General features: G+C 54.7%; 8 protein-coding genes across 8 annotated transcripts; 2 read left to right on the top strand and 6 right to left on the bottom strand.

Annotated features, from left to right (window-relative positions):
* Positions 1 to 55: 55 nt before the first annotated feature.
* Positions 56 to 1526, bottom strand: BJX67DRAFT_366816 (Alpha/Beta hydrolase protein). The gene has a single exon (XM_071030446.1). The coding sequence runs from the start codon at positions 1211 to 1213 to the stop codon at positions 539 to 541; it is 675 nt and encodes a 224-aa protein (XP_070881173.1). The 5' UTR covers positions 1214 to 1526; the 3' UTR covers positions 56 to 538.
* A 116-nt stretch (positions 1527 to 1642) lies between these two features.
* On the bottom strand, positions 1643 to 3172 carry BJX67DRAFT_310334 (wax synthase family protein). Its single transcript, XM_071027142.1, has one exon. The coding sequence runs from the start codon at positions 2872 to 2874 to the stop codon at positions 1696 to 1698; it is 1179 nt and encodes a 392-aa protein (XP_070881172.1). The 5' UTR covers positions 2875 to 3172; the 3' UTR covers positions 1643 to 1695.
* BJX67DRAFT_391467 (FAD-binding oxidoreductase) lies at positions 3004 to 4832 on the top strand (the record flags this gene model as incomplete). Its single annotated transcript, XM_071034788.1, has 3 exons — positions 3004 to 3467; positions 3533 to 3749; positions 3817 to 4832. The coding sequence occupies exons 1-3, from the start codon at positions 3222 to 3224 to the stop codon at positions 4830 to 4832; spliced, it is 1479 nt and encodes a 492-aa protein (XP_070881171.1). The 5' UTR covers positions 3004 to 3221.
* Positions 4833 to 6427: 1595 nt separating this feature from the next.
* Positions 6428 to 8200, bottom strand: BJX67DRAFT_391466 (5'-methylthioadenosine/S-adenosylhomocysteine nucleosidase family protein; the record flags this gene model as incomplete). The annotated part of the gene is made up of 3 exons (XM_071034787.1): positions 6428 to 6510; positions 6847 to 7800; positions 8140 to 8200. The coding sequence occupies 3 exons, from the start codon at positions 8198 to 8200 to the stop codon at positions 6428 to 6430; spliced, it is 1098 nt and encodes a 365-aa protein (XP_070881170.1).
* Positions 8201 to 8891: 691 nt separating this feature from the next.
* On the bottom strand, positions 8892 to 10111 carry BJX67DRAFT_310271 (oxidoreductase, short chain dehydrogenase/reductase family). The gene is made up of 4 exons (XM_071027140.1): positions 9938 to 10111; positions 9560 to 9855; positions 9195 to 9492; positions 8892 to 9131 (listed from the first exon to the last, which is right to left on the bottom strand). Exons 1-4 carry the CDS (start codon positions 9983 to 9985, stop codon positions 9042 to 9044), a joined length of 732 nt encoding a protein of 243 aa, XP_070881169.1. The 5' UTR covers positions 9986 to 10111; the 3' UTR covers positions 8892 to 9041.
* Positions 10112 to 10368: 257 nt separating this feature from the next.
* Positions 10369 to 11832, top strand: BJX67DRAFT_310281 (zinc finger HIT domain-containing protein). The gene is made up of 3 exons (XM_071027141.1): positions 10369 to 10472; positions 10542 to 11015; positions 11069 to 11832. The coding sequence occupies exons 1-3, from the start codon at positions 10429 to 10431 to the stop codon at positions 11655 to 11657; spliced, it is 1107 nt and encodes a 368-aa protein (XP_070881168.1). The 5' UTR covers positions 10369 to 10428; the 3' UTR covers positions 11658 to 11832.
* Positions 11833 to 12680: 848 nt separating this feature from the next.
* BJX67DRAFT_375423 (uncharacterized protein) lies at positions 12681 to 14277 on the bottom strand (the record flags this gene model as incomplete). The annotated part of the gene is made up of 3 exons (XM_071031689.1): positions 12681 to 12812; positions 12861 to 13477; positions 13533 to 14277. The coding sequence occupies 3 exons, from the start codon at positions 14275 to 14277 to the stop codon at positions 12681 to 12683; spliced, it is 1494 nt and encodes a 497-aa protein (XP_070881167.1).
* A 434-nt stretch (positions 14278 to 14711) lies between these two features.
* BJX67DRAFT_366809 (homeobox domain-containing protein) lies at positions 14712 to 17052 on the bottom strand. The gene is made up of 2 exons (XM_071030445.1): positions 16386 to 17052; positions 14712 to 16333 (listed from the first exon to the last, which is right to left on the bottom strand). Exons 1-2 carry the CDS (start codon positions 16986 to 16988, stop codon positions 15101 to 15103), a joined length of 1836 nt encoding a protein of 611 aa, XP_070881166.1. The 5' UTR covers positions 16989 to 17052; the 3' UTR covers positions 14712 to 15100.
* Positions 17053 to 17096: the final 44 nt, after the last annotated feature.

Here is a 17096-nt window from a genome sequence, read left to right as displayed (position 1 = left end):
GCTCTGGGAAACGGAGGACATGTCACCCTTCTGTGTAACGTCTTTGGATCTACTTGGGATCTGCGTCGGGGAGGGTGGCCCGGAGGGGTGGGGGGTGTGGGCGTATTTAAAAAGCCAGCGATCGCCACTTGCATGTTGTCAGGGCTTCGCTAAGCTGCAATCTCCCCTGGGGGAATCTTTCTTCACGCCGGCAATTCAAGATGGGCACTTGCTGGCTGACAGAGATTCCCATCCCTGTGATCCTGGTCCCCACGAGGGTCAATCAAGGCCCCTGTCAAGGTCATATATTGCCGAATGCATATCGTCGTGGGACCAGAGTAGACAGCCTCCCCGCCGATTGGACAGAACGCGAGCACGCAAGCTGGGAGCAACGCAAGCTAATCAGATTTCAGGCAATCGCTTTCAAAAGGTTGCAAGGATCGTGACAGGGCAGTGTTAAAACCCTCATTCCTGCCCCTCACGCTTGGTTGGGCTGCCCGCGGATGATCCTCCGTTCTTTCTCCCCTCTCTTCTTCACAAAACAGCGCCACGCCGACTCCTAAAAGCTTCTCAACGCCCGGATCAAATTCGTCTTCGCCCGCTGCGACACCCCAGCATTGGGAACAAACACATCGAACGCGTGGAAACAGCCAGGATACAGATGGAACTCGACGCCAACGCCCGTACTCACAAGCCGCCTCGTATAATCCAAGACCTCGTCACGGAAACAATCCAGCTCTCCTACTTCCAGATAGGTCGCGGGCAAACCGACTAAGTCCGTCTCGCGCGCCGGCGCAGCATACTTGCAGATGGGCGCGGGGACAGCATTGTTGCTAGAGCTCGTATTCGTGATGGGACGGGAGGAGCTCAGCGAGTCGTGCGTTCCGGTGCGGGTGCTGGGGCCAAGATAGGCCGCCCAACTCGTGATCTTATCGTCGTAGCTGAAGACAAGGAACGGCGCCAATTCTGCGTCGTGCGTCGCGATGCGGTCGTCCAGCATCGGCGCCACGAGCACCTGCTTCGCCAGCGGTGGTGACAGCCCACGATCGCGCGCGAGAAGGGCGACTCCCGCTGCGAGCCCGCCGCCGGCGCTGTCGCCGTAGAGGCCAATGCGCGTGGCGTCGACGTTGAGCTCGCGCGCGTGCTCGTGGAGCCAGATCAGCGCGGTGTAGCAGTCGTCCAGCGGCGTCGGGAATGGGTGCTCGGGCGCGAGGCGGTAGTCGACGCAGAGCATGGGGACGCCAGACTCGGCGACGAGGTTGCTGAGCGCATGGTGAAAGTCGTGCACGCTGAAGGAGATGAAACCGCCACCGTGGACTTGCAGCAGGGCGGGTCCAGGAGGGTCAGCATCCTGCGATGCTTCAGCGCAGTACCACACCAAGTCGAGGACGTGGCCGTCGCCGGTGCGGGTATGGAAAACGGTTCGACGGATTCCGCTGGCGATGGGGATTGCGGCGAAGAGATCAACGAGGCCAGTGGCGTTTCTGCGGCGGGTCGCGATATCGTGGACTGCCACACGAGGCAATTCTGGCGGAAGGACAACCGCCAGCTCTGGGTCGTACTGATACGGCATGGCTTGAAGGATGTGGACACAACATCTGGGAACTAGGCAGTATTGAGAGAAGATTAAGATTTGGAAGGTTAAGATTTGGAAGGATTCCCGTTGATATTGCCCGAACTCCCGCATCCCCGAGATCTGCGAGACCTAGACCACCGCTAGAGCCCAGTGGCACCCCCGATTCGTCTAATTACCCCGTACGGAACCCCATGCTTCGCCAGGAAGATTGGCTCATGCGGCTGAGCAAACCAGGCAGCAGTCACCGACAGGAAACCCCAGGTCCAGAGATACCCAAGCAGCGTGGCCCACACCGGCACCGCGAATGCATCCCCCCTCCGATACCCAGCCCATCGGCGCCACAGAGCCTGAGCGCCGTCCTCCAAGAGAATGCCTACAGCCTGCGCACAGAAGAACGACATCGCCCTGCTCTCGCGTGGTGGAATGCCCTCTGCTGCATCCGTCACGACATGAAAAACCCCCGACAGCGAAAACACAAACAAGATATTTAGATACCGCTGAACCAGGCCCGTGAGTCCAAGAACCTCCTTACACACGTAGTTCGACGCCCCCTGAAATGCAAACCGATTCGCCTGGTGCCAGTACTTGCCCCAAAACCCTCGGATCGTCTTGGTATGCCGGATTGATCCAAACGATGGCGGGTGGTCCTCGACGCGATCCCCACAGAGAAGACCAACCAGGTCGCCGAAGAGGTAGATGCCATTCAGCCACGAGGCAATGTACAGGAGCCAGAAGAGACCGAGCGGAAGCCGGTCCCAGAGCTCTGTGATGGCGACCTGCCGGAACAGATACCCCGTTGTAAATTCCAGTGCGGTCCGGGCTACGGCTTCAAGGCGTGATGGAACGCGGTTTGGATTCGACTCATCAAAGGGCGCGATCCAGTTGTTTTGCAAGTGCGTGCCCAAACATCGCTGATTGTTCATCAAGGCTGTCAGGGCTGCCATTTTGGTCCGCAGCCCGGGGGTTGTAGTACTGTGTTGTGTCTTGGTCAGCTTCGAGACATCTGTGTCGTCTAATCGGATCATTGCCGAGACAGAGATGCTCAGGATTGTCTGCAGGGCAATGGTGCCACCAGCAAGACAGCGGTAGTGGATGGAGATCGGGGGCACGATGACATGCTGCACATGGGGGAAGGCCACGACGGCGAGCGCAATCTGAACTGGAATCGAGGCTGCACGGAGGAGCGACGTGCGCGGTGTGAAGATGATCAGGAGCTGCGCAATTGTGAATTGGAGTCGCCGGATGAGCAGGATGGTGACCAGAGAGGTGACCGGGCGAGCCCATGGGTCGATTATGGCGTGTAGGTCCATGTGGTCCATTTGCGAATGTAGATTGGGGGAATGTTAGATACGTTCAACGTCTGCTTGCAAGACTATTTATCGTTCTTTCCAGCCGCCGAACCCTGTACAGTCTCCGTCTGCTCAAGATCCTGAGATCCTGGGAGAAATGGAATGTCCCCGGGCCTCAACGGCCTGCATGAACCAGCGGATTAGCGTCCCCGAGCCGCAGGCCCGCCGTCGGGGACTCGGTAATGAAGGGCTATATTTAGCCCAAACCAGGGGCTACGAAGGATCAGTCACTCTGAAGGCCAAGATGAGGATAAACGGAATATAAATGCCCCCTGCTGGAGCCGAGATGTCAGGGCAACAAGATCAACGCCAGCATCATGCGCGCTGTTTCCACCACTCTGGGAGCCCTCGGGCTGCTGCTCTGCGTGCCTTCCACGCTGGCACTGCCTTCTGATGTCTACGCTGCTTTTACGCGCCCTGCACAAGGCTGGGACGCGGAGACCACCATCAACTTCCCCAACACCACTGGGTTTGATGAGGCCACGGAGCGCTGGAATACCCTCGACCAGCCGACGTTTCGCATGGCCATCACGCCAGCAGTCGAAGAAGATGTCGCAAGAGCTGTATGTGGCATTCTCTCTTCATTGTTTTGGTTCGTCCCCTCGCTGATATGACCATCTTCTGCCAGGTGCGAATCGCCAAAGCCTGGAAGCTCCCGTTCCTGGCCACCGGCGGCCGCCATTCCTCGACAACCACGCTAGGAAAACTGCAAAATGGGCTGGCCATCGACTTGAGCGCTCTGAACAGCGTTCAGGTGGATGCCGACTCAGAGACTTTGACCGTCGGCGGAGGCGCAGTCTTCGGGGACATTCCTGGGCCAGTCTACGAGGCCGGTTTTCAAATGCGTAAGAAACCCCCCTATCCCTATCCCTATCCCCATGCATCACCCGGCCAAGTCACTGACCGCAGCAGCAATTGGGTCCTGCGCATGCCCTGGCATGGTCGGTGCAACCGTCGGCGGCGGTCTCGGGCGCTGGCAGGGAGTCGACGGCCTCATCATCGACAACCTCCTCTCCGTGCGCATGGTGACAGCGAATGGCCGCCTCATCGACGTGTCCGAGACCTCACATCCAGATCTCTTCTGGGCCATCCGCGGCGCAGCGCCCAACTTTGGCATCATCACGTCAGCCACCTACAGACTCCGTCCGCTGACCAACGGCGGCGAGGTCTTCTCCGCAGACTTCGTCCTCCCTGCGTCCGCAAATGCCTCCTACTTCGACCTGCTCCAGTCCCTCGAGGGCACGATGCCGCCCGAGCTCGCGACAATGTCCATCATCGTTTACAACGAGACCCTCGCCGCGCCCCAGATCTCGCTTAACTGGATCTACCTTGGCTCGGAAGAGCGCGGCCGCGAGCTCGTCGCCCCGATCTTCGCTCTCAACCCCATCTCACATAATATCACTATGGCGCGGTACGACACCATCACCGGCACGGCCATGGGCGGCGGCGGGTACTCCATCTGCGACACCGTCTCCCTCGCCGGCTTCGGCGTCAGCTACCGCCGTCTCGACGCGGAGACATACAGGCATGTTTTCCGGATGCTCTCGGACTGGTACGTAGAGTACCCAGATGGGCGCACCAGTAGCGTGGAAATCGAAATCTTCGCGCCCCAGGCGGTCATGGAGGTTGGGTCCACGGATACCGCGTACCCCTGGCGAGACACGTTGGGGTACACGGGGATCTCGTTCAGCGGGACCTCACCAGAGACTCAAGAGGCAGGAGTGGAAATGGGCAAGGTGGTGCGTGCTGCCTTCGCGGAAACGGGTGGGTACGATGGGCTTGCGACGTATGTGAGCTATGGACATGGGGATGAGAGGTTGAGCGAAGTGTTTGGGGAGAATGCGCCGCGGCTGGTCGAGTTGAAGAAGAAATGGGACCCAGAGAATGTGTTTCGGTATTTCTTTAGTTTGGCTACGACGCCAATTTAGTTGTTGGGTGTTGATTGCAGGAGATCTGTATATACTGCGCGATCAAGTTGTGCACAAGAGAATATGAGGCATTTTGTTGGTTCTTTTCAAGGGCGGAAGGTGGCGAAGGGTTGATCATGAAAGAGATCAGGATCAAACACGATCGGAATAATAGAGAGAGATGGTGTACCATAATCCACCATCCAACGCATGGAACAACCAAACACCCAATATACATACGTATGGAACGTCCCAAAATGGCAAGTTTGTGGATAGGGGGCTCCTTCCTCCCTGGGGCGCGACTTCCGCATATATCCATCGACAGCTGTCCGTCCACTGCGGGTGCGATTGGTCACTCCTTCACTGGGTCGCCCCTTCCCTCAGGATTGGCCTTAACACCGACAGCTTCGATACATGGTCTGTCGTTGCCATACTGTCCCGCCTAGTTCCACCATCCCGACCGCCGAGCACCAGTCTCCGAATCGCTCGACCGATTCCGCTCTGACTCGATCATCCGGTCGAACTCTGCCTGAGCGCGCTCCCGCTCCCTTTGAATGTCAGAATTCGCGCTGGGGGCGTCGGATCCACCCCAGGTGTCGCCTCCCTGCGGCTTGGATGAGGATTTAGCGGGATCTTGGGACTGACTCTGTCGAATCCGGTCCCATACGCTCCCTTGCGCGGCACTATTCCCTTGCCTCGTGATACCGCGATACTCCGGGGCTGTAGGGCTCGCGTCGTCGTCGAAGAACCCTACTCCCTTATCTTGTTCGGCAGGTGCGCTATACCTGTATGTCCCTGCCCCACCTGCTGATGAGACCGGGATGTCCGTGGAGCGAGACATGGAGCCAATACTTGAAGAGTACCCTTGGTATCCCCCCGGCTCGCCACTTTCATACTGAGCCGTAGGTACCTCGATTGGTTGTTCGGGATCTTGCTGTTGTTGTTGCTGCTGCTTGCGAGCACGAGACTTCTCCATCACGGCTTGGACCTGTCGCTGCCGAGCCTGCTCTGGATCATGCCTCTGCAATTCAGCCAAGTAGTCTTTCATTCGCGAGTCCTTCGCCATTTGCGCGGCCCGCGAGATAACTGAATACATCCCGATGAACATCCATCCACCCACAGACCATGCCGCGGTTCTGGCAAGTAACGTCCCCGCGAATGCTCGGGTGAGAACAGGGTCCGTCACGTACATGGTCTTCATGCCCTCGAGAAGCCGTTTTGCTGGTGACATTGAGCCTACTTGTGGGGCATACTGAGTAAGGACTCGACCCTGTTTTTCGTATGCGAGGAATTTAGTGATGCCAGCGAGAGCGCCCAGGGGCGCACCCATGCGTTTAGTGGTCGTGACAACACTGGTCTCTTCGACGAAGAAGTCTACTTCATCCTGTCGAAGGGGGCGGTTGATTCTTTGACTGGATCTTTCGAGTATTGAGAGGAGCTGTTTTGTGAATGCGGAGTTCCAATTCTTTCTCCCGAAGTACCCGAAGTAAAGGGTTAACGGGTCGGGCTGGCGGATCAGGTCGGACTTCAGTTGGACGTTCGGTTCGAGTATCGTGGGGGAGGAGAAGGAGTTCGCGAATTGCGTGGCTAAATAGTCCGGAGACTGTAGAGAAGCATCATCGAGCGACATTTCGGAATGGGGTGAAGCCGTTGAATCTAATGAGCGGACGGGCAGACGTCGATGAGCGAGACTCTGGGCCTGTGAAGGTCGTTGGACTCGACCTCAGGACAACTTTGGAGCTCCGGTGCGGAGGAGGTGCGTCATGCAGCCGCTGAGTCATTTTGCATAACATTGCATAATACCTGCATAATGCTCCGTTTACCTTCCTGTCATGCACTCAGCTCCCCAGGATCCGGATGAAACATGACATTCATATATTCTAACCCTGGCTAATATTTCTTTGAATCGAGGAAAATTGAGGAAACACGAAAAATCGTCCCATGAACGCGGAAAAACAATGAAGAACGCCGCGGCTTCGAAGGATGGGTAATATCTGCGTCCAGCGCACTATACCCGTTGCCAACTCAGTCGTACATCTACCGAGATCGAGTTTGTAAAGTAACGCTTTACAATAAGCAGCCGCGACGGCAGCGGCATAGTTGTGCCATCCGTCTTGCTTGTGGGTGTCCGCATAGTTTGAGATACCTCGAACAACAATGCAAGGGATCGCATCCATAGCACCGGCCGCCTCCATCTCAAAGCATATAGCATCCTTGTGGCCTCGCTGAAGGATCTCACGGTCACGAGGGTTCTTCACGACACCACTTCCGGAAAGGATGAGACCCCTATGGATGACGGGCTTTTGGTGGGTGCAGGAAGCACGGGGGACAACCACGTCCTTCCCATATGCCCCGCATGCGCTGCAGTCGGCGCCCGGAGTGACGTGGTGAAAGGACGTTTTAAACAGGGTGTCTTTGGTTCCCGGGCACTCGAATCCAGATTTTGCGGTAATATCCCGTAGAATCGCCTCGAGATAGCCCTCTTGACACTTTTCGTCCTCTTTCACGGACTCATCCGCAGCAATTAGAGCTTTGGGGGGCGCATTGAGCTTCCCGTCGAGCACGAAGCCATCTTTCTCGTACTTGCCGAAATCGTACTGGATGACGCCGGGGTGATTCTTCCCGGGCATGCTGACGGCGAGGTCGCCCAAGCGGATATCAGCCTCAGGCGGGTCGGGAATTCCGCCGGCAGTGCCGACCACCACAGCATACAAGACGTTTGGAAACAAGAAAGTAACAGTCGCTGCGTCTTGGGCTGCATTTGTGGGCCTTGGTCTGCTTGGACGCGTGATAATAACCACGTGTTTGCCGATGCGGCCATAGGAGAAGACATCCTTGGGATTAGGCGAATCCGGATCGCAGGTGTATTGCTCGTCCAGACTGTATCCCCCTACGTCTACTTCGTCCGGAAGCGCGCAGAAAATTGAACTGTAATAGCTTCCGGCGGGACCTTTCGGAGCCCCGAGTTGGTGGTGTTTGGGTTTCTCGGCTGCTCAACCGGTGTATGGGGTGGCGGTGCTTGGGCCGGGGGATGTCTGCTCGGTTGACTCGGTTGGTTTCCCATTGTTCCGTGAGATTTTTGAAGGTTGTGATGTATGTTGAGAGTGGATACGTAGGAACGAGATCTTCGTTCTGTGTGAAAAAGAGGGACAAAGAAGAAAAGCTGGCTTGTGGTGTTGGAACTTGCCAGGAAACGGTACGCTTCGTACACGGCTTTTGCTCCCCATTCTGCTTCCTTCAATGAGCCTTCCCCAATATACTTCGGCGCTTATGAAGAGCTTTATCTTATCCCGTCCGCCTATGATCCATGAGGCTGAAACCCACATACCAGGAAAGGGCGGTTCGAAAAACACATACTGTTTCGCAATATCTCGCCAACAGAGCCCCATGTAGAGTTTTGGGTGCACACGGGCCGCCGATAAGTTCTCGTATTGTCTCTAGCCAACGATGCTGGTTGGCACTTATTGGGACTTGGGAATCGTTCCTGAAGAGACAATGTGTCTCGGCGCTAACTTGCATGAACTAGTTGTGGGCATTACCTCATGCATTCTTGGGCGCAATTGAAAATGCATGAAGCCTGGAATATGATGGGCAAGAATGCGGATGCAATCTTCGGTCTTCATAGAAACGGGAGGGGACGCTGGGACGGATAGAAGGGACGCAATCAGAGCCCATCAGGACCGATAATGAATTGTATCATCGAAATCACCGCGGAGTCCTCTTAAAGATGTCGAAAGCATGCTGCGTCGGGCTGTTTTAAGCCTAAGCGCCCTGTTCCTGTGTATCCCGATATGTTCGAAGTGCGTTGCCCACATCCCTCCAATCTGAAGGGCTACCAGATGTCGGGTACGAAGGATTCGAGTGCTGGACTTCCAGTGGCCTGAAATACATGTTAGCTGTGTGGCGTTCTGGATTCTCAGGCTCCTCATCCTGCTGAGTACGGGACGAGAACCAATGTTGAGCGCCTTCATACTGAAGCATCCATCGTGCCAGCACTTGCAAAATTCCACCCGCACAACTTGCACCCTCGGCACTGGAGGGGTGGTCTGGGTCAGGCTAATCAGTCCTTACGAGCACGCCAGGTATGGTAGAAGAAAATTATACAGCAGATGACTGCGTTACCAGTCTGACTAGCACTAACGAACAGTCATCACATGTACCCAATCGACGGCGTAGAACCACTGCTAGTGTAACAGAACGTGCGTTCAGGAGAGCCCAACGAATACAAAACTACCACTTCTCAATATACGGCCGGAGATCCAGCTCGAATCCGAACGTCGTGCGCGGCTGTGTATGCAGATGCCAGTACGTGTCCGCGATCTACCGGGTCCCAATTAGCATACAAATAAAGGCACGGCATAGGCAAAGAAGAAAGGAACTCACCGCTGCAGGATCAAGCTTCGCATCTGGATGCTCATTCTTCCATTCCTTCGTGCGCGGGATGTCGATTACGCCATCGACCACAATGTGAGCAACATGTACACCCTGCGGCCCGAACTCGCGTGCCAGAGACTGCGCCAGAGCGCGGAGGGCGAATTTTCCGGCTGCGAAGGCGGCAAAATTTGCGGACCCGCGCACGCTGGCTGTGGCCCCGGTGAAGATGAGTGTTGGCGGGTGTTGTAGGTTCGTGGATTTCAGAAGCAAAGGGAGTGTGCTCTTCGCGAAGTTGAACGCGCCGGTTCTAGACAAAGTAAGCATTGAATCCACTTCAAGGACCTCGAAGGCGAATAAGAAGGTCGACTATTTACGCTTGACTGTTGAGTCCCACTGCAAATTCATCCTCTGTAATTTCAAGGAAGGGTTTCCACGTTACGCCCCCGCCAGGGTTGAACACGGCAGCCGCAAGCGGTGCATCTTTGAAGTGCTTGAAGATTTGGTTGAAGGCAGATTGCCACGCGTTGGAATCCGTGACGTCCGCGCTGACTCCGAATGCCTGGCCACCGGAGGAGTTGATCTCAGCGACGAGGGGGTCATAGTTTTCAGGATTTCGAGCAATGACGGCGACAGAGTATTCTTTCGCGAATCTACGGGCGACGCTTGCTCCCTGTTCTCTGTTAGCCCACTGTCCATAACGAGACAACGGGGAGTGCGGGGGTATGTGAGGGGTGATGTCTATCACGACTTACAGTGCCTGCGCCGACGCCAACAATGATAGCGACGGGCTTGGTGGCCATTATGTCCGATATTAGAGAGAAAGCCGATCTCGAGTCGGTTGAGTGGAGAGTTGGTGGAATACCAGAGATTGATACACCCAAAGCTGCAGGTTCACCGAGCTTTATACTGGAGCTGCGTCGAGAAGCGGAGAGGGTGAATAATCAGACGATTTACAAACATCGTCTGAGATGTCGTCTTATGATTTATAATCATTTCAACACGCAGCCCCAAGGTCCGATGCCAGGAACGGTTCTAGACTGATGAGCCGCTGCGATGACAACATCTGAGTCCCCAAAGCAGCAACGCCTAGGGCGCTCAGGCACCAAGGCATCATCTGCTATCGATAAGCTCCAGTCTTTTTGCGCCCAGCTTCGTCTTTTGCCGCCGTCATTCTCTGCCACTCTTCACCACATGTTCATATTTATCACTCATCATATAAAGCTATATATATTTAATATCAGCAATGTCCGAAGAAGAATCCCTCCTCACAAACCTCTGCGCAATCTGGTACCCCTTCCACGCCAACCCATCCCAGCCCAACCACCAAAAGCTCACTAACAAAATCATCCCCAACAGCCATCTCCAACCCCCCAAATACCGATGTCCCCGCTGCTCAACACGAACCTGCTCCCTCCGGTGCATCCGCCGCCACAAGATCTGGTCCCAGTGCTCTGGCGTCCGCGACCCAGCCGCATACGTCCGCCGCAACGAGCTAGCCACGGAGTCTGCGTTCGACCGCGACTTTAACTTCATCACGGGGATTGAGCGACGGCTTGAGCGTGCCGAGCGCGAGGCGGAGAATAGGGGTCTTGATGTTTCCGGGAGACGCGTAAGGGATGCGGGGGTTGTGGGATTGGAGCATGAGGATTTTGAGCCGCATGCGGACGGGAAAGGCGGTGGTAAGAGGAAGAGGGCGCAGGGGGTTGAGGTTGGATCACGGAAGGGTGAGGCCGGGTTTGTGAGACGGGCGCACGAGCGTGGTGTTAAGGTTATCAGGGCGCCGTTGGGGATGAGTCGGGGGAAGGAGAACGGGTCGAAGTGGCATTCAAGGTGAGATGCCCCTCTCCCATGTACAATTTTGCATGTTGTTGATCGGGGGTTAGGCAAAAGTGTTTATCTTGGACGATCGAGTGGGTTACGGACAACGGGAAGAAGAGATATAGTTGTGTTGAGACCTGCTCGATTGCGGAGGCTTATGATCGCGTCTTCCCTCTATCGAGGGAGGGGAAAGAGAAGAATCAGGTTCCCAATGGGCCGGCTGGACAGGACAAACAACAACACGGCCAAAATTCGACCGAAAAGAGACTCGACTCTCATCGGAACCTCTTCTTCTACCTCCATCGCCCGCGAACCGCAACCAAACAGCCAGTCCTTAGCCCGCTGGCCGTAGACACGACGCTCACAGACGCCCTACGCGGCCGCGTCGTCCTCGAATTCCCTACAATCTACGTCCTACAAAAGCCTCTAGAAGAAGACCGACCGGAGGAAGAGAAATCTAAATTCATGTTAGAAGGAGAGTATTTACGTACGCACCAGGATACAGAGGCGGAGGGAGATGAGGGTTCAGAGTATACGGATACTCAACCGCTTTTCGGTGTCGTGGACATCCCAGACTTGGATGAAGGGAAGGTATTGGAGGTTCTAAAGAAGGATCTAGTGGGCGCCGCGCCGGGAGCGGAGACGTCGCAATAGTTGCTAATCTTGAAAGCCCTGTATAGTATGGATTTCTGGGACATACAACATTCGCAATTGGAGGGAGTTGGGGATTTACCTGATATATAATTGTATGGGCCACCAACCATCATCAAGACAAAGCGCCTGTTAGCAGCGAGACTACCATGGTCTGTGCATACGAAGTCAGAGCTCGGTTCATTTGGCTGTACTCCGGGCGAGTGTCCACGAGGGAAGCGACACAGCACCGAGGCACGACGCTGTCCAGAGTGCAAACGCAGATGTTCGATCGCTCGATAGAGAACGCTATGGTGTGGTCAACAAGACTGCACGTTGCTGGCTAAAATCAAATAGCGCCAATATACACCAAGATGCACGTAAGATTCAACCTCCAAAAGATAATATTCAAAATAAACCTCAAAAAACTCCCAAATATATGCAGAAGGGTATCCTCTAAACAAGCTCAAATCAAGGCGCCTTATCAATGCTCGCCAATGGGACGGAACAGACGCTGGTATTTGGGTCAAAGGTGCGGCCTGTAGAAGATTTACTGTATTGATGGCTTATCAAACGAGTAAATTCTGCAGTCTTTAGAGAAGATGCCAAAGTGGATGAAAGTGCAATGTTGGCGCTTCTGCCCCATTGCACACGGCCGGTAGGCATCTTGACGTGAATGAACATTCAATCACAGGTACAGACGCTTGCCGGGTCGGTAACACTCAGCCTCGAAACTTGAGGCGTTCATGTGCCGGTAGCAGTGTTGGTTCCAAGGATGCCCGCATTGCAAGCTGAAGTCACAATGAACACCTTGGTTTGGGTCCATCGCCCACCACAGGGACTGGGATGGGGAGGTTATCGTGAATCACCACGAGAAGTAAGACAAAGTATCACAGCAGCAGTGTGATAAGCGGTCGAATCACCCGAGACAGCTCATGTCGACACGCTGGGGTTGGTGTAGGAAGCATCGGGAAAGTTAGGCATACCCTGGGTCTACCATACTTTCGAAACAAGATTGGGAGAGCCATCGAATCACTTGAACACAGCTCATGTCGACGGGCTCGTAGTACTAGAGGCAGTATCGGGCAAGGTGGGCTCTTCTAGCAAGTCCGCCTTTTTGGAAGTAAGGGATACAATCTCGGTGGGGACGGTGCTTTGGAATGTTGGTTCTTCCTCTCGCTCGCGGGGTCCATCCACCGGCATTCGCTCGGCGGGAATCCTCTCAACAGGTAACCTTTCCGAGTGCGAAGCTTTCGAGTCCGTAGGACTCATTTCCATGCGTTCGGATCTGCTCGGCTTCAACTTCACGCGGCCGCGCTCCAGAGCTCGGAGCAGCGTGCTGACTTCTTCCGAGACGATCCCACGCAGCTTGCTCATCGCGTCATCAGACGCCTCCGACCGCGCATTCCAACCAAGTTTGTCAGACTCTTCTGAAGCTAATGACTTCGACTCCAAGGAGGGACCCGTGATAAGACGGTGTAGAGCGGTAGGGGAGAGGTTGTTAGGACGGCGAGCCATCTTAACAGGCTTCTGTTTAGAGCTTGACGAGACAGAAGCCACCTCCTCCTGTTGGCGCTTCGGCGGTCGTTGGATAGGGGAGTGCGGATGCTCTCCCACCTCGTTGCGGATCTTATAATAAACTAAACCCAAGGTAGCGGCGAGAGCTTGGTGTGCGGCTTCTGGATACAGACGAACAGCGTCTGCACGCGACAAATTTGCTGGACAGTCACTTGAATCACTGGAGTCGCTGTCGCTAGCAAACATTCCATCTGTCTGATGCATTCGGCCCCAGTATTCATAGCCGCCAAGCTGGTAAAATTCGGCAAGTTGTGTCAAGCGGTTGACTAGATAGATATGATTAGAAGTGTGGGGGATGAGGGTTAACTTGTCTCGACTTACGCCGACTGCGTTTCTTCAAGCACCAGAATCTCCACACAGTTCGGGGGAAATATTCCGGCCAATGTAGGGATCCATCTTCTTCCACAACGGGGACAGGTGTGATGGGAGCATGGGTCGTGTGGGCAAGCGAGTTGAACCGAACTCGTTCCGAGTGCTTCATACGCGACTCAATCAGTGAGAAGCGTTCGAATACGGTGTTCAAGTTCCGTGAGGTCTCATGCTGGAGTGTAATGAGTTCAGTCCGGAGTTGACTGACAGCTGAGAGGAGTTTGTTCACTTCAACTCGACACCCACAAACGTCCGTCCGCAGATGTTCTAGATCCGCCTGGACCTGATCGACGCTCTTTGAAAGGCGGTCGACATCACTGCGAAGAAAGACTGTTTCGTTACCGGCCTGTCCCAAACTCGATTTCAACTGCAAAATCCCCGACTTCAACTGGTCGACATCCGTCCTCAACCCAACGACATTCAGATCGATTCGGTTGCTGATCGAGCGATGGGCTTCGAATTCCCTACGGATATGCTCATCCTCACGGTTTCGTCTCTCAATATATCCATCCTTCGTCAAAACAGTGGATCGGAGTTCGAGCAGACGCGAGTCGATAAGCATCAAACGGTCGTGGATGTGCGAGAGGGAAGACTCGGATATAGGAGTCGAGGCTTCATGTCGAAGAGAGATCATAGGTGAGAGAGGCATAGATATGCTGGATGTGCGAGAGAGACTTCGTTCAAGAGTGGCCGTCATGTTGGATGGGGCTCAAGAAGGGGCGGTGGTGAGTAAAAGGTGGTAAGATGCTAGATAAATGGTCCGTTTCGGCGATATGGTGAGTATAGTCATCAGACTATCTAACAACAGCTTCCTAGGTCCATTTTGACGATGATATTTATGCGGATTTGATAGAGTCGCGATGGTGGTGATGCCAAAATAGGGCTGGATGCTGTGGTGAGGTGGTGATGATGAGGCAGAATCAGTTGCCAGAGAGGTGGTCGGGCTGAAAGAAAGGGTTGTGGGTGAAAGGGAGAGACCGAAACTTGCCAAGATGTGCGCCCCTCCTTCCTGCCACTAGCGCCAGTGCATCACAACAACACGGTCGGCCCAAATGACCACGATTCAACTCATCGTTCCTCATGCCACACACAGATTGGGTCCCGATTTTCTACTCAACTGAATTTATATTGGCTTGGTATATTATCTGTCCTCCTTTCACGACCTGAATACTCTCAAAAAAAGCGAGGATTGGTGAATTTGTTGTGGTGGTTGAAAATATTACTGTTACCGTACACAGTACAAGGCCATGACGATACGCAGACACGGGATCCCAAAGCAGGCGATCGTCCCAAAGAAGCTTAGTCCTGAGTTTGAACATCCAGAAAGAGCTTAGTCCAAACACCGCATCCAGCTGACTGCATATACTCCAATGAAAGATACCCCACGCCGAATCGCCACCAAAACCGAGGCAACCCCCAAGGGTCCGATTGGCCCACAGAAATAACAAATGCTCCACCCTAGCGTCATCTTGCTTCAGTCTGGCTCCTCATTCCGCAGAACATTGTCGGCTGTCACGGTATTACGCCCCTTGCGAATGTTCAGGGCTTGAGAGACCTGGCGAGCCAGACGCATCATGTGATGCAGGGCTCACCCAATTGCGCTCCATCGGTACAACAGCATTTCGCAGATGAGCGAGGACCGTGCCGTCAAACCCCCAGTCGCCTACCCACTGCGACATGCGACAGCCTTCCTTGAAATGGGTTGCCAAATGGTCAGCGCGTGCGGTCCAGCCGGGTAAGAGGGCTGCGCAGAAGCCACAACGACTCTGGATTTCGTTCCGAGGGGCTCGCCAGGCGTCGAGATCCCGTACTGGGTAGCGAGTACATCCATGGAATTTACGCAGATGCTGCCATAGATGGTCCTTGCGGCTAAAAGAGCGCTCGTCAAGAGACTTCGTTGCACATTCCCGGAAGTCATGACTCTCCCAGTGGTCCGGATCTAGAGATTGACAATCACAACATCGGCATTCCAAAAAAGGTGTCTGCACTGGTTCTAGTTCGCTGAGATTTGGTGTACAGATCCAGACGTCCAGCGGAAGGTGAACGGTCCTTTCATGTCTAGACCAGTCATGTTTCTTCTTGAATGATTGCATGCAGAAAGTGCACTGGTATCGGCCGTCTTCCAGAACGCGTTTCCGTCCTCCCGGACGCCCAGCTGGTAGTCTTCTGTGGTATGGTCGGCGGCGCAGAGGCCCATCTTGAGACCGGTAACTCCACGCGGACGAACCGCTATCAGAAGCATCGGATTGTGTGGCATTAAAACTCGACAGGGAGGAGGCCATTGAGGAAGCCCCAACCCCGGATGAGAGATCAGTGGAGTGGGAGTCGAAAGGGCTCTTGTGAGAAGACGCGTCACTACCCGCAGATGTGGAAGCAATAGCTTTATGGATCGCTGCCTCGGAGACAGGCTCTTCATCTGGCGGCGATGCTTGCCAACGCTCCATCGGACTCATCAACGCAGGATCCCTTGTTGGCATGGGCGACCCAGCGCGGTAAACTCGAGTCGATGAATCAACTTGCCGTTGCTGCTTATAACGGCGGCGGGCATTGGCAAACCACGTAGAGACCCTTTGCCTTGAAAACCCGGTCTCTTGTGCAAGGCGAGATTTCTCAGCCTCAGATGGGTACGGGCAGTCCTCGTTGCGGTAGAACCAATCGCGTAATACTCGCGCACCTTTCCTAACAAACCTCTTTGAGTCTTTTGGTTCAGCTCCATGTGGAAACCCCGAACCAATTTCTGAGTTTATACCGGCCTAATAGTGTTAGACAGGCCACTTGCAGATGCGGAGATCGTCAAGCACCTACACTTCCATCCGCCTCTTCAGGCAGACCGTGGAGATGGCCTAGCACTGGAGAAAGTGTTTCAAACCCTGAAGCCTGGCGTTTTTCTCCCCGGCCAAAGCTACACGGACGAAACAAGCCGACACAGCTCGAGCACGACGGGATCGGGTTCGGATTGTAAGGCGTGGACCGCAGGATAAGGCATTGCAATCGATATCTGCGGCAGTGATCACAAGGCGTTGCGGGACGATACGCGCCATCCAGCCACTCGGAGACGTTGTTAAAGTTCGAGGGCAGTCTAGCGGTACCGCCGACATGACTCTCAGGCAGAGCTTCAGGTTGGGTTAGTATAGTTGGTTCATCAAACAAGTGCGCCGGCTCGAAGAGCGGGATTGGTGACGGCGCATTAGAAGGCAGAGAGTCAAATGTTGACCAAGATACTCCGAGATCTTCCGTAGAACATGTCACGCTATTCGCCTGGACGCCGTATAGTGCGTCCCAGTCAAAGAATATGTCCGCATCCACCAGGCATGAACCGCCTGTTGATGGATCTACCCCGCGGCCATCATCGAGAGGGGCATTCCGCGGATGTGTATAAGAATGGTCCGGCAACGTCCGATCTTCCATATTTAAAGGTTGTCAATCGAATCACAGCAGCGTGGGGTTCACCACCTCCTCTGCAGAGGCTCGGTAAAAGCCCTGGAGCATCCAGAGTTCCCAAGCCCATCTTCTCAC

The sequence above is a fragment of the Aspergillus lucknowensis genome, assembly GCF_044049455.1.
Source record: "Aspergillus lucknowensis strain CBS 449.75 chromosome Unknown BJX67scaffold_71, whole genome shotgun sequence".
Classification (NCBI taxonomy): Eukaryota; Fungi; Ascomycota; class Eurotiomycetes; order Eurotiales; family Aspergillaceae; genus Aspergillus; species Aspergillus lucknowensis.
Note: the sequence above shows the minus strand (reverse complement) of the source record. Positions and strands in the feature narration are given on the sequence as shown.